We start from the raw sequence: 15,559 nt of genomic DNA on the forward strand, positions 1-15,559 counted from the left end.
GGGCGTCCAGCAGGCACAGGGCCCGCCGCCGTGACACGCAGGCAGCCGTGACACGGTCACGACTGTGCCACGCTCACGGCCGTGACCCCCTCACAGCCGTGACACACTCACAGCCATGACACACTCACAGTCATGACACACTCGCAGCCGTGACACACTCGCAGCCATGACACACTCGCAGCCATGACACGCTTGCAGCCCTGCCACACTTGCAGCTGTGACACACTTGCAGCCATGACACACTCACAGCCATGACACGCTTGCAGCCCTGCCACACTTGCAGCCGTGGCACGCTCACAGCCATGACACACTCACAGCCATGATGTGCTCACAGCCATGATGTGCTCACAGCTGTGACACACTCGCAGCGATAACGTGCTTGCAGCCGTGGCACGCTCACAGCTGTAACACGCAGCCGTGACATAGAGCCATGACACGCTTGCAGCCCTGCCACCCTCATAGCCATGACATGCTCACAACCATGACACACTCGCAGCCGTGCCACCCTCACAGCCCTGCCACACTCAGGACACTTAGCCCAGGAAGGAAGGAGAATTCATGACCGCAGGGCGGCGGGAGAAGCACGAACGCCTTCCCTCGGGGAAGCGACTGTGGCCCCGGGTCTCACCGCCTCCCCACCCGAGACCAGGTCCCGCGGGGCTCCGGGTGGTTCTGGACACATCCCCGGGCGGGAGCGGTGCCGGTGGCTGGGGAGGGCCGCGGGAGGTGGCCCTGCCCGTCCGTGTTTGTGACCACAACGCCCGGAGCCATCCCAGCTGCAGCCTGAGGGTCCCCGGCCCCGGGCAGAAGCCCTAGGCCTGGCCTTGTTGCACGGCCATGTGCCGTGCTTCCCCGGGGGAGCAGTTTTGGGGTGGGGGGGACTGTAGATTTTCACCATCGTGGACACTTGGTGTTTCTCAGTTACTCCTGTCCCACCCCTATTGCCTCGTCCCAGATCTGTCTGTACCCAGCTTAGGCACAGACATGGGACATGACAGATTGCAGCACTGGGGATGCAGGGGGCTGGCGGTTGGGAAGAGAATCCTGCTCGCCTTAAGGACATTACTCCAAATATGATCTGCACCTCACCTGGAATTAATTTATTGCTGATGGGTAACATCAAATTAACCGACGGTCTCCCGGCATTTCCTTGTGAATAGGATCCCAGGAGAGAAGCCAAGGACCGAAAGGCCCCAGTTGATGGGGAAATACACTCGAACAGGGACGAGCCAAGCGTTACTGCCCTGCTGCACAGGGACGGCTGCCAATACGGAGATACGCATCGCCCAGAAAGGAGCAGGAGGGCTGCAGGGTCAGGGCATGGTGTCCTCTCCTTCCGTGTCACAACCAGGCGAAGCCAAGGACTGGTACCTCACTCGAGAGACAGCCTTACCGGCGGTTTACCTCGCTTTACCTTCCTTTCATTTCCTTATCAGACTGAGCACCTTGAGTAAGAAAAGTACATGCTGTGCCACCAGCGCCATTGCCTTGGCTTTCTTCTTTGCCCTGGGCTGTCTGGTAATGGCTAATTGCTCTGCTTCTTACCTTTATCATTCCATTTATTCTTTATTATTTGTTCCCCACAAGTCCCTAACAGGCCTCTGAGGCAGGCATAGTGAAACAAATAGCAGAGACAGCCTCAAGCAGTACCAGCTATTAATATTGTGCAAGGATGATTTCAGAGAGCTCTTTGCCCTCCCAGCCCAGCCATCGCTCTGGGGAGGGCAGCTGCTTGATATCCTGTAAGTGCTCTGGGAGGCAGCGTAGAAAAGAGGAGCATGTGGCCACCTTCGCCCCGGCAGAGACTTTGTGCGAGGGTCATCGTCACTGTCGGAAGAAACGCACGCATGGTTTTGGTGTGAAAGCTCATCGAGCGCGTGGGTAAGTGCTGCCTGAGAGTCGCACCCTCCTGTGCGCAGCCGGGTGCTGTGTAATGCAGCCACTGCCTGCGGGCTGGTTTGAACCCTGCCACCGCACCGGCCAGCTCCGGGACCCAGGTTGGGATGGAGAGTGGGGAGACCCCCAGCACCCACCCTGCGGCAGCACCTCCCGGCACTTTGCTCCGTCCTGGAAAGCCTTTTGCAGGCCCACAGCGTCAGTGGGTTCGACGTGGTGGCCATGTCGGAGCCAGGGGTCTTGGCCAACACCCGCTGCCGCTCTGTCACTCTGCAGGGGTTTGCAGTATCTGGGGATGGACTCAGGCGGAGCTCCATTGGGTTTGAAATTTCAAAGCCAGGAACGTCAATGCTGTCTTCCCAACTGCTCTGCTTGGCATAAATTTCTACCAAACCCCCACTCGGGGACCTTTTTTGGTTTTGTCCCTTTTGTCACCATTTTATTTTGTGATTTATTATTTTTAACACTTCTTAATATGTATTTAAAGCTCTTCCTTTCTTCTTGTCCTCTGTTTTTAAAATGGTGCTGAAATGTGCGTTTTGACAGCAGCCCCTGCTTTTGTAAGGCCCTAATAAATCTGTGACTGAAAGCAGACTGACACCACTGCATGAGTTTATGAAGCTGGGAGCTGGGTAGAGATGCTGTGGGTTTAGGGAAGAACTCCACTGAAGCCAGTGATGTTACACCAAGACACATTTTACCAGCGCCTGGTAAGCCTTCGCATTTACTCACCCCTCAAAACCCCCAAGCGAGAGCAAACATCGCAGTATCCAGCAGTGGCCACGAGGGAAAATAGCACAAGTCCGCAACTATTAAACATGCTCTGCTACTATCATGCAAATACATCTGGTTCAGCAGCTCAGAAGCAGACTTCAAAGGACAGAGAAGTCATTAGAATCACAGTTCAGAGAAAAAAGTGAGCAGCTGGTTTGGGCCATCTGGTAGGGGACATAAAATGGTCTCTTTCTTCCCCAGTCAGTCTATGAAATTTTCATTAATGTTAGGAACATCTTCCCACATTAACCAACATAATATTGTTAAAAATGTAAGTCTTAATACATCATCAAAACTCATGTCTTAGGAAAACAAGGTAGTTACAGTCTGGTGGGTTCTTTCCTCCCCTGTAATACAGCATGCCATAATTACAATTTTAGGTTGGTGTTTTCAAAGAAAATTCGTGGGAATTGGATTCCTCAGCTCCTTCGAAGGTCCCAGGGAAGAATGTGGACAGGATGGTTCCCCAGGCTGCAAAGGAATCACCTTCTCTGTTGATTTCAGGAGCCGCATTTGGCTTAAAAACATGCACAGAAAGTGTCCTTCCCCAGGCTGCATCGCTTGGGCTCGTTTCTCCTGGGCTGGGTCCCACCAGCCGTGATGCTGCTGGGATGCGGGCTCAGCCCCAGGAGGACAGCCGAGCACTGCGCCATGCCCCTGGACAGACCACGGGGGAAGCTGGCCTCGCTGTCGCTCGCAGTGGGATCCATGCTCCTCCGGGTGCCAGGGAGCGGGGCTGAGGCCAGGCAAACGCTGACAACGTTTTGCCAACCCTGTTTGGTTACAGCTTAAACAAAAGCCCACCTCCCTGCAGCCCCCCAGCAGACATCCCAGCCAAAAGAAATTCCAGCTCCGGTGGTGTGAGCACAGCTCAGCAGAAATCCCTGGTTTAGCTGCTCTGATCTGAAGGCCCCCAAGAGCTCCTGGAAATTGATATTCCTGTTGAATATATGGATGACTTCCTTGAAATTCAGGCAGGTGGTTTGATAATGCAGGGAGGGTGACAGCTGCCATGGGGAAGCCAAACTAAACAGGAGCCACAATAGAGAGCTCAAGGGCACGGCAGATACCTGCTGATTTTGACAAAGTGATGACCTGGGAGCTGCTGCTGGTTCTCCCTGCCTCCTCCTCGCCTTTCAGATTTGTCAGCTGTGTCTCTTCCTGTAAAAGGCAAAATGGAGAGAGTGCATCTTAATCTTATTGCTCTGGGAGCGTAACTGGCCCACAACTCAGCTGGGAATTTTGGGGGTTTCAGTCCCAGGCTTTCCCAGACACCGCTGTTTCCATCAGTCCTGCCTTTGGTTCTCTTCCCTGGGACCATCCAATTTTACTGATTTTTCTCTTCCTATCAGCAGCATTTCGAAGCAGATGAAAAACACCTGAACCTAGAAAAATCCCCAATCCTCTGACCTGCTCATGCACGTGGGGAAGTCCATGTGGCTGCACAAGTTGCCTGTGTTTTGCCTGCACCGTGCGGAGCGTTGCCATGCATTACATACCAGTGTTACGAGCTGTGCTGTCCTTCCGAGCAACACTGGTTCTCAGGCAACTTCCTCAGGTCAGAGAGCAGGAGAGTGGCTGGGCTGAGGACCAGAAAAACTACTTGCCCCAGACCCGAGATCAGTGAAGGAGCAGGGGCTGTCCCAGGGAGCCCCCAGCCACAAAGAGGTGCCTGCAAACGTGCACACACAGGTACTCCATCCCTGGGAGGGAGATTTAGTGAATTCCCCTGCCTGCACCATGCTACACATTTACTATTCCCCAAAGGCATGTGCAAATTCAGCCCCTGATACCTAGCATTATCTCCAGGTGTCTCCCACTGCCTTCCCGGCTGCTTTCCCAAGCTGCCAGCCAGCTGACAGGACAAACAGCGCTGGCTCTGGGCTTGTTTGCCACTGGATAACAGACACAAATACTTGAAATACTTTCCTAATCTCATTTTCTCCTGCAAACGACTGCTGGGTTGTCAGGGATGTTACTCCAAGGCAGCAGCAGAGATGAGATGTTGGGATGGGACAGAGCGTGTGGGATAGCAAGGGAAGGACCCGGCTGGGGAGCATCCCTGAGCCCTACCCCAGCCTGGACCCCCCACCTGGATCCCTGAGCCCCACTTGCTCAGGCCCAGCCTGCTCCTTGCCCTGGGTACATTTGGCTAATTAGGGTAATTTCTCCCCTGCAACAAGGGCCATTAAGCCTCCTTTCCACGTGGAAACCCCCATGGGCTGGGGTCACCAGCCCTCCTGGAAACAGGGCTCAGGATTCCCAAGCTGTTTCTCCTGGAAGGACTGCTGGCTTTATTTAACATGGCTTTCATCGACTGTGTGCTGGGATTGCAGCTGAGTCTGGTGTGGAGATCTGGGAAATGCTGCTACTGTCTCCCCCTTGCGCTCCTCCTTTCTTCGGGCTTTATCTCCCCAGAGCTGGCAGAGCCTGGGATGTTTCCACGTCCGCCTTCCCTGGGAGGTGGTGGAGACCCAGGGGACACCAGCGAAAGTGTGGCTGGTGGCAGCGGAGCCTGCAAATGCCTCCCCCTCTATACAAAATAGCACAGACTTGCTTTTTTAGTTTTACACCTAAATCTGTTTTCATCCGTCACATGTTTTCAGAAGAGATGCCGTAAATTAACACAGAAAAACTACTTGCCCAGACGGAGAGGGGTGAAGGAGCAGGGGCTGCCATCGTTACCGGTGGGCTGGGTCCCCAAGAAGCTCTGCAAGCCCACGGGAGGCCGCTGCTGGTGGAGCGGGGAACGCAGGACCCGAAACTGCAGTGACCTGCTGGGAGTTGGAAAGAGTGCTCTGCTAGCTGCCGAACCGCCAGCAACCTGCCAGGGATGCACACCAAACATGAGCTAATCCCAACAAAAATAGGAGTGAAATCATAATTCATATGCATAATTCATGTGCATAATTTTATCTTTGCTGTATATTCTCCAGGGATGTATTCTAGAAAATGCTTTCTTTCCCCTCCCCTCAACACTGGCGTCCTTCCAAAAAGTGCCGTAGATGCAAATCATTGGAGGCAGCAAGAGGTAGTAGCTTTGCTGGGTTACTAAATAAATGCTAAATTTGTCTGAGTTTCTAGCCTACATCTTGGCAAGTTATGCAGATTGAAGCTGTTGTATAGACATGCAGGCTTGTAATAATCACAGGATTTTAATTGCTTTCATTGTGAACCCTGGCTACTGATTGTATCTGCATGGAAAACTGTAACAGTTTGCACTTGCAAATGCTAAAATGTTAAACAATAATGGCAATTAAGAGATAATTATAGTTATTCTGAAGCAAGGATTGGAGTTAAGACTCCAAGAAGACATCCCAAACGACCGGGAAGCGGTGCCCTGTTTACTGCACAGACTTCAACCTGCTTTTTCTATGATGTGAGATCTGCCAGATTTAATTGCTTAATGATTTTCTATAAAATATTTAAGTAACGCGGTATCTTTAGCCAGCCCAGGCTCTGTCTGAATTGCACGTGTCAGTCTTGCTGCAGGACAGTGACAAAGCCTTGGCCTGGCACCCGATGCTTGCTGAGTCACCCAATAGTTTTCTTCTGCTAATTACAGCATAGAAAAGGTCCAGGGACCCCCTGCCAGCAGGACCACCAGCACCCATGGGTGGGGACCCTGCTGGAAGGGGGCCGCATGGGTGCTGTCCCTCAGTCCCCCTGCAAGCCATGGTTTCAGAAGGAGCCTTTGCAATGTGGGTCCAGGTTTACCCCGTCCAAACTGACCCACAGGCCACCAAGGAGCAGACACTTTTGGCCAGGTTATTTTGAACCCTGAGAGAAAACAGGACTTTTAAAACTGGATTTAGGAAGAGGTTTTGTCCTTGTCGAAGCATTCTGGGCTTTCCTCAAAAACAAAAAAGGCATTTATTTTTTTCCAGAGCCATGTTCTGGGCTGGGTGCCAGCCGCCTGTGTGCAGGCTGCAGCGGAGGCACGTCCTGGCTCGGTGTCAGCCCTCCGTCCTTTCCTGCCGGAGCGGGCCCGGCAGGCAGCAGGCAAGCAGCACGGCCAGCCGGGGAACTGCGTGAGATGGGGGCGAGATTAAACCCCAAACCTGTAATCAAACACTTAGTGGGAAAATATCTGTGTAAGAAGGGATTTCCGTTCCTCTGACTCAGCTTAAGCAGCACGGGGCTAAAGCTGGGGTCACGCCGTGTGTACCGCCAGGCGCTCAACCTTGCTGGTAAACCCGGGGGAAATCCTTTCATCGTGCCCCGGCAGCACCTAATGCCGCTCAACCCCAGGCTGCTCACCCTGGCTGGGGTAAGACACGGGAAAACCCTTTCCTGATGGCCACAGTGCAGTGTGGCACCCGCGCAGGGCCGCTAAGGGCGACGTGCCGGCGGGAGCACATGTCCAGCTCTGCAGATTCCAGCCCCGTCCCTGCGTGGGACTTGGTGGCCAGGGCTGCAGGAACAAAGGGTGGCTTTCACTGAGCTCACCCCGCACTGGGACCGCTGTGGCGAATTCCTCGGATGCTTTTACGGGCTGCAACCAATGCATGGGGAGAGCGGGGCTCCCAGCAATCTCCTCCCCCTGAAAGCACTTCATTCACACGCAGGCTGGAAGGAGGTGAAAGAAAAGGCCGTGCACATGTTTAAATGCAGGGGGGCCCTACTGCACAGGGGGGGTTGGATGTCTCCCCAAAAGCCTCTCTGCCTGGCAGGCTGGAGGCGACGGCACGCAGCCCAACTGGGGTCTGGGCAAGCAGCTGAGCTGCAGTCAGGCTGCCCCGCAACGGCCATAAATCAACGGAGACGCGCAAGCAAGGGAGGGAACAAAGGACGTGGAGAGATGCCATGGCATCTGGCAGGGAAGGACCGCGGCGGCCGCGCCAGAGGATGGCGTCTGAGGAAAGGCTCTGACCAAGACCGCGAGGGTCCCGGCCCCGTGTCCTGCAAGGGGATGAGAGTTGGCCCCGCTCTCCACTGCCTTCCCTCCAGCCCAGCCCTCGAGAGAGGCCCGTGAGTGAGCGCTGCCTCGCTGGGCAGCAAGGAACACATGGGGATGTTGGCGGAGCATGACATCCCACCTCACCCATGGCCCTGGCAGCGCTCCCAGGGCACCTCTGCTGACCCACCATTGATATTTCCACCAGGCCACAGCAAGCTCTGGTGCATTTGCATTTGCTCTGAATCCCCAGCACTAGGAAAGAAAGACGTGGACTGTGAGGCCACTACAGCAGCCTGCTTCCACAGGCAGGAGGAAAAAAGCTACACCAGGGCTGGATAAAACTGTTCCTTGAGCTTAACCCAGGGCCAAACCCTGCTGAGCAGCGGAGCAGAGCCTGGGGCTGCCCCTGCTCCAGCTGCCAGCAGGAGACGGGACAGGGACTGGAGCGGGGTCCTGCAGGGCAGCTCCCTTCTCACCCCCCTGTGCTGGGTGCCGAGACCACCGGTGCTCGGGGCAGGAGAAGCACGGTGCCTGCCGTCGCTAACAGAAGGGCTGGTGAAGGCGCTGACCTGATGATAAGCAGTTATTTGCCTCGTTGGTAATGAGTTATTACTCAGCCTCAGCTAGACACTGCCTTAAGGGAGGAAACATCTGATCATCTTTTAATAAACACAGTTGGCTCCTGCAAGGCTCCTGCAGCTCCTCTATAAAGCGCTCCGAGACGCATGGCTTGTGCACAGACAGTGCTGCTATGAGTCACAGTCTGGGAAAGGGTGTTAGAATCGTTGCTCAATAAATAGAACAAAGCAGGGAAACCTCGGGTGGGCAGGGATGGCAGTCCTGCTTCCTTCACCGCGTGCGTGGCACTGGCCTCCTAAGGATTTACCCATCAGAGACTGAAAGCGAGATAAAAATTATTTCCATGTTTTCTCTCTTCATCTCCAATCTCCCACAAAAGCACTATGAGAAGGAACACGTCTGCTGGGTACCGGGTTTACCGGTGACAGGCTCTGCTTCCGCGTGCTTGGGGAAGATTAACACTGCAACGGCAGTGCCGCAGGCTGGCTTTGCTGGATGGGAGGGAAGGAGAGCGCTGACCTGCAGCTTGGGTGTTCCCACCGGAGCAGGGTGCAATGCCTGGTCTCTGTGCAGGATGCCCAGGGTGGGGAGGACGTCACCATCACTTTGTCCCTTCCCAGAGTCCCAGGTGGTCACAGAGAAAGGGGAAGAACATTGTGCCAGGCAGGCAGGGAGCAAGGCTAGCTCCCCCTGCTAACGGAGTCACAAACCTTCTCTTGCGGCTTTACACTGTGCTCCCTCTGTAGAAGAATGAATCCTATATAATGTCTAGTAGTTACACACGTGGAGCACAGCTACCAAAAACCAGCCTGTCTGCTCTTCAGTGCCGCAAAGCTTTGCTTTTATAAGGCCACATCTGGAAGAAATATTCAACATGAGGAATTGAATAACTTGGCTTGTACAAGAGAAAATAATGTGACACTCTCCCCAACCACGAACCACACCATTACCTGCAGCAAATGCAGATGCACATCTGCAGACACTGTCCTGCACCCAGACCTCCACCCACAAGCAGCAGCCAGCACCTTGGACTCCCCTGCAATCAGATGTTTTCTGAATGCTTGTAAAGCAGGACAGTAACTTATATTGAGTTTACATTTAAATAGCATTGTTGCCCAAACACATCTGGAAGCAGTTTCTTTCTCCAGATGTTTCCCCCAGATACATACCCTCCACTCAGTGCCCCAGATCCAGATGTTTCCAAATAACTTACTGCCCCCGTTGAAACTGAGCAGCCATCCTAGGGACACGGTTGGCCTCTCCAGCACAGAGACAGTTAACGCTCCGAGGCATCATGCAGGACACCTGCGCCTGGTGGAAACTGGAGACAAAGTGGAGCCCAGCAATGGAAAAAGTCAAAGCCAAAAGCCATGTCAGCTGCTGGGGAGCAGGAGGGGAAAGCAGCAGGGACAGAAAGCTCCATGTTAAAACCTCACCCTGCTCTCAGCCATGTAGAGGGAGGCACTGCTTAACTTTAGGCAGTTTGTATCTTCCAGAGCCCCAGTGCTCTGCAAAAGATGGTTCAGGGGGAAGGCTGAGGACGCACAGTACCAGTGTCCATTGCAGGGGTTACAGGGAGGTAAGCAGGGCTCAGTTTCACTGCCTAATTGCTAAAGGTGTGAGTTAGAGCTTCTTTTCCTTGGCCTGAAGCAGGACTCCCGCTGCAGTGACACATCCAAGGAAGCACCAAAACACACTTTCTACCTGCCTGCGTCAGCTCCAAGGCACACCATCCTTCCAGCCCTGGCAGGGCCTCCACATCCTGCCAGGGACCAATTTATACCAGCTCCACAGCCACTGGATACATGGCTGGAAGGGGTGCTTTCCCAGAGACGGAACTCAGGCTGGAAAAGCTTTTCACCTCAGGTTTGGATTAGCAGGCTCCTGTGCTGCAGCTGGCATTCAGGAGCCAGTTTCTCTGCCACTTGCTTTGAGTAAGAGCCCTGTGCACCAAGGGGGCTCAACTACCCCAGCCCCACAAGGCTGCAAATGCTTTCTTGGAGATGCAGCCTTAACCCAGACCTAGCCAGGCCAGGAGTGCAGAGCCCCAGCACAGCTGGAGCTGAAGCCCTGCAACTACACTTCTAGCTAAAAGGCTGTCTAGGACAACTGAGGGAGGACCATCACTCCCAGCTCCTCCCGAAGTAGAAACCACCTCCACTTTTCAGTACTGCCAGGTGTAGTTTACAGCAGACTGCCTGTGTGTAACAGCCATACTGCTGCTTACTTGGGAGTTTTGGGTTCAGCTCATTTTATAGCTGCTTAGCATGAGTCATGTTTGTCTGCAACTCAACTTCCCCTTGTTTCTCATGCTGGTGTTACTGTTCCACAGCGTAGCTGTTACGCTACTGTAGTTGGTAAGTGCCCACAGCTTTTCCAAAATATCAGGGAGGCCACAACCCCAAATTTAGGTTGCATCAGGAGCAAGATAGCAAGCTTAGGGGGGTAGGCTAAGGGCAAGCCCAGAGCCCCTGCAGTGCAAGAGGCATTAATCACACATCAGCTTCAGGCAACCGGCAAAGGTTTCAGATCTCACCTTTTTACCAAGCACAGGGAGGAAGCCTGAATGGGAAACCTACTTTCCCACAGAGCAGGGAGACACCTTTGAGTGTGTACAGGAGCCAGGACCCCAGCTGCTAGACCACCCCCAGTTTGTCTGAAGTCATTAAGAGGTTAGCCCCAGTGCCTCCAAATCTAGGTTACTTGGCACAGAAGCATCCCATCAGGGCTGCAGCAGGACACACTCCCCTCAATCCCTCCTTCTGGCACAGCATTTGAGCCAGGCTGGAGGTCAGCACCAGCACAGATGGGCCACATATGCTCTTCAGGTCAAGTTTCTCCCTCTGCAGACCTGCCTCCTTTGGGTCATCAGCATCTTCCAGGGCAGAGAACTCACAGCTCACCTCTCTGGACAAGAGCAGTTTGTTTGGAACAGCTGGCAATGAAGAAGAAACTAGAGGCTGTTTAAATGTGTCAATTCACCTTTAATGTTTGAAAAAAAATAAATGGTATTTGAGCCATTGCAGTTATGAAGGGAACAGATCTTGCTCCACGAGAGACCGTGAACAGGTTCACATTAGACTCATGCTTGGAAAAAGAAAACCCAAACAAACCAAACCCAAAACATTCTCCTTTCAGATCCAGAGTGGAGTTCTGAATAGACAAGACCACAACAGTGCCCCAGACAGTCCAAGGCACATTACCCCAGTGCAGACATTTCCATCGACATGAAATTATGACAGCTACATTCTTTCTAGTTACAACATTGTTCTATCAATATTACAAAATTAGGCATACTTTGGATTTTGCACAGAGACAAGAAGGACTTTTACTTCAGGAAGTAGTCAACCTGGGTCATCAAGTCATTTCACAATGAAGATCTCCCTTCGCTCTGCCCTTTCTCCCCCAGCAGTGACTTATTACCAACACCAAATTCACCTCAGACTCATCATCCCAGTGATATTGTCTATGCATTAGTTAACAAACCAATAAATAGACCTTATGACAAGCACCAGATATTTACTTGCCATCACACAGCATTTCTCCACACCCAGATGAAAAGAACTTCCTGCAGTGTAATCCAAGAGTCAGTACATACTAAGACAACATCACTGCTGAACCTATTGGAGACCAAGACACTTGTCTGCCTTTGAAGCAGATGTCACATGAGTTTCCTTCACACAAACATCACATGTAAATTTAACTTCTTGGTACTGTGCTTTAAGAACAAAAGCAGATATCAGAACATGGAGGACAGTCCTCCAGAAATAGCTTATCAGCTACAGAAAATAAAAAAGGAGACAGTGGCCACTTACAAGTCTTCCACATGACTAGCTTGCTTTAAGGAGAGCATCAAGTTAAGGCAGTGTTGAGACAACTGGCTAAGAACATGCCAAATAGAGCTGTTGTCAGTAGTCACCAATTTGATATCTTACTCCATTTCGGGGACGGACCACGTGGCTTTAGATCTCAGTATCAAGGTCTAAAGACTTCAGCCACAGAATGCTGCTTTCTGCAGCAAGCAGCAGCTCAGGGGGATGTTTGTTGAAGTCTTCTAGACCAGGCTGAGTTGCTTACAAGTCTAGGTCAATGTTTCAGCAGAGCCAAAAATACAGTGATGGGCACTGAAAGAGAACACCAAGGGTGCCAGCTGCAAGTCTGTTTATCACAGTCCGAGGTGGAGTTCAACTTGTGTGCGAAAGCCACATAATCAAGAGCCACCCCACCAGCTTTCAGGGAAGGTCTAAGTACCTGCACTGAGGTTACTGGGAGAGCCAGCTCTCTACAGTCTGCAGGGTGGGTACAGAGGCTCACACTGGCTTTGCTCCTCATTACAAGATTAACAGTCTAATAAAACTCAGTAAGGAAGTCAGGGTCTTTTGGCCTGCCCAAAGAAGTTTTCCCAGCCTCAAAGAAGGAGTTACCACTGAGGGAGCTGTTGTGGAATAGTTTTATTTCTTCCCATGTAAAGGCCATTGTTTAAGCATTTACAGGTTTCCTAGTGCAATACAACCAAAAAAAGCAGTAACAAAAAAATGCCGCCTTCTTCCCAGGCAACTAAACAGAAGTAGATTTTTACTGCAACATATACACATTAAATATAGTATACAGTCCATGCAGCGGCATAGCCATGTTAAAGGGAGTCGTGGCTTCAGCCATCAGTGCATTACAGTCCAAATTTCACTTGCTCCTACTTCCTATCCAGACTTGAAGAGAAGAATTGCAACCTGACCCAAGTAAAAATAGATGAAGTGCTTTGTCTCATGTGTTACATAGCTGCCAAAGTTTCTGCCAACAATGCAGTGCCAAGTTGGGTTGTATTTCTTGTCAAATTCCTGAAGAAAGAGAAGAGAGGCATTAAGGCCAAGAAAGCCCACATGAAAATAGTTCTAAGCACAAATTCTTAGCTGGTTCTGTTCACACACTATCGCCTCTCCTCCCACCTGCAGCATCTTTAGATTCCCCAATGCAAGACACTATTATATTAAGCAAGATAGTGACCAACACAACCAGACCTCTGCGCTGGATTGCTTGAAGGATCCAACACAAGCAAATCATCTCCTGAGACTTGGAGCACCCATCAGCCCTGGGCAGAAAGAGCAGACACAAGAGCTCTCCTTGGTACAGTGCTATTCAAGCCCTGCGTGTAGGCTAGCTCAGGGGAATATTTCTCCTCTCCCATTCCAAACCCACTCACAAAAAAATAAAAAAAGATTTTTGGCATGTCTGCTCCAGCAAGGCATTTGAGCTTAAAGGTCACCTAAAAAAAGGAAGAAGTCTGGCTTCTGCTCTTTGGGACTCTTCTTCACATAAAGGGGAGAAAATCTGCATTGAAAATGAGCAGGCAAATTCACAGGCCAGACAGCACATGGAGACCTAGGAGGTCAGAGGTGAGCAAGCTGAATGCTGGCTTAATAGTCAGTCTTCTGCTACTTAGCAGCTAAGATAGGGTTAAAGACCATTTTCCTCCCTCTAATTAATACACAACTCCCAAGAACACCCTTCCCTCCCAAGACAGAACCAGAAGAACAGACTCAACATTCAAGATTAAAGCAAGTGCTAGTCCTCAGATAGCAGCAAGACAGCTTGAGCTCTTTGCAGGTAACCTTTGAAGTATAGAAAAGGCTTTCTTGCCAGGGCATGAAGGTGCATCAAATTGCTTCCCTCCTCCCAACACACTCTCAGGAAATAAAGGCCAACTTCTTTTTGGATGCCTTCTGTTGCACTCACTCACTTTACAGGCTGCATTGCCCCAAGCACTTTGAGATAAGTCTTGCCTCAAAGTGATCTGAGAAGTTAGGAGACACCTTTGAATCCTTTACATTCAAGCTTAGATTACAAGCAAGGCCCAAAAGCTAGACCAGGTGCCAGGACTGCATTGCCTATGAAGTCACACTTTCCTCCTTCAAAAGCACTTTGCCTGACCATTCAGAGGGGTGGCTACAGAGGGAACTGACAGCTCCCCAGATGCCATAAAGCATGAGACTTAAGTTAATGTTCTCCTGCAAACGGGGAGACATCTCTTCACAAGCCAGGGCAGCTTTCACAGCACGACACACAGCACCTTTCACAACCTTGCCAGCCAGCACAAGGCCCCATCCTCCTCCACACCACCCACCCCAGAGCCAGGAACATGGCAGACAGAACCACACATGCACAGCTGCCCACTTTGAGTGAAACAGAGTAATCCCACCCTGCACTGGTAGTGCAAGTCAAGCAGCAGTATCTGCTGAGCAAGTCCTAAACAGAGACTGCAGCCAGCTTTTTCTAGGCTGGCAAATCCAGAGGGACAGCACTCACACTGTTTGCTCAGAGCTTGCCAGAGCAACAGACCAGGCCCTGCTCTGCCTTGGCCCTCCTCTGACCTTGGAGAAGTCACTCCATCCTCTTGGGAATAGCAGTAAAGCAGCCAAGAAGAAAGCATCTTCTCCCTCCAAACATGCAAGTATGAAGTCTCAGACACTCAGGCTCACAACAGGCACACATACTTTAGAGCTTCAGGAAGTCTCAGCCAGAGCAGCCCCCTCATCCCATAGTTACCTTCTTTATATATGCTGCAATGTCCTTTTCTATGTTGTACTTCTCCATTGCCTGTGTAGCACAGTCTACAGCATCCTGCTGCATGTCCTCGGACATGTCCGCATTCTTGATCACAGCCTTTCTGTCAGACATCGTGAACCTAAGGCAGAACATAGATTCCTTTAATCCCTTCCCAAGAACGGAGAAGGTTCCTGTGCATCAGAGGTTGTCCTTTCTATGGCAGGCTGCGTCACAAGCTGATACTACAAACACCCTGTTATGGCCAGGGTGAGTTTATCAGGGCAGCCTACAGTAGTCCCAGGCTAAGATGCCCCTTATAGCTGGAGCACTGGCACTATACAGAGGTTAGATCAGAGATAGTCCAACACCACCACCTGCATTAAACACATGCAGAAAAAGCTTACTGTGTGGGAGGAGACAGGATCTGCAGAGAGCCACAGCCCTCCTATACATTAATAGGCTACAGCCAAGTTTGCCTTCCAGGTGCACCAGTGGTTTGGAGCACCATCTGTTCAGAGCCTTGCAAGCAACAGATCCCAAACTGCCTGTGTCTCCAGCTGGGAGGCTCAAGAAGCATGTTAACAGCAGCAGTGCTTTTATTCTACTCCACACCAGGAGTTACAGTTACTGCTACTAGTTTAGCCTGGAAGGAGTGTTGTTTCACATTCAGCCTATCATCATTCCCTCACCTCACCACTGCTCTGCCACTGAAACCCAGACTTCAGCTGTTCCCACGGGACAAAGCCGGTCTGACAAGCCAGAAACAGGTTAACACCATGCTGCAGCCTAGAAACAAGGGCAGGGGGAAGCGAGCCCCACCACAGAGCTAGCACAGCTAGGGCCTGACAAAGCAGCCTCCTTCCCACCCAC

The 15,559-nt window shown here is 51.7% G+C and overlaps 2 protein-coding genes and 1 long non-coding RNA gene across 5 annotated transcripts in view; all 3 read right to left on the bottom strand.

Moving 5' to 3' along the window:
• HEATR6 (HEAT repeat containing 6) overlaps positions 1-2,295 on the bottom strand; it is a 19,987-nt gene extending 17,692 nt beyond the window's left edge. Inside the window, exon 1 of the mRNA XM_010573821.1 lies at positions 1,090-2,295. The gene's annotated coding sequence lies outside the window, so the exon portion shown is untranslated. The remainder of the gene's footprint in view (positions 1-1,089) is intronic.
• A 609-nt stretch (positions 2,296-2,904) lies between these two features.
• Positions 2,905-9,468, bottom strand: LOC104835688. 2 transcript variants are annotated; one of them, XR_774770.1, is made up of 3 exons: positions 9,100-9,468; positions 4,081-9,005; positions 2,905-3,831 (listed from the first exon to the last, which is right to left on the bottom strand). It is a non-coding gene; the product is annotated as an uncharacterized LOC104835688 (long non-coding RNA). The 2 variants fall into 2 exon arrangements; XR_774771.1 differs by having other exon boundaries at positions 4,081-8,530; positions 8,669-9,468.
• A 1,644-nt stretch (positions 9,469-11,112) lies between these two features.
• Positions 11,113-15,559, bottom strand: part of DYNLL2 (dynein, light chain, LC8-type 2) — a 7,338-nt gene continuing 2,891 nt past the window's right edge. For both annotated transcript variants that reach the window (XM_010573823.1, XM_010573824.1), the window contains 2 exons: positions 14,690-14,828; positions 11,113-12,984 (listed from right to left, as the gene is read on the bottom strand). In XM_010573823.1, coding sequence (XP_010572125.1) covers positions 12,847-12,984; positions 14,690-14,821 — 270 coding nt within the window. In that variant the 5' untranslated portion in view covers positions 14,822-14,828 and the 3' untranslated portion in view covers positions 11,113-12,846. The remainder of the gene's footprint in view (positions 12,985-14,689; positions 14,829-15,559) is intronic.

Source organism: Haliaeetus leucocephalus, unplaced genomic scaffold (assembly GCF_000737465.1).
Source record: "Haliaeetus leucocephalus isolate CR32 unplaced genomic scaffold, Haliaeetus_leucocephalus-4.0 Scaffold395, whole genome shotgun sequence".
NCBI classification, from domain to species: domain Eukaryota; kingdom Metazoa; phylum Chordata; class Aves; order Accipitriformes; family Accipitridae; genus Haliaeetus; species Haliaeetus leucocephalus.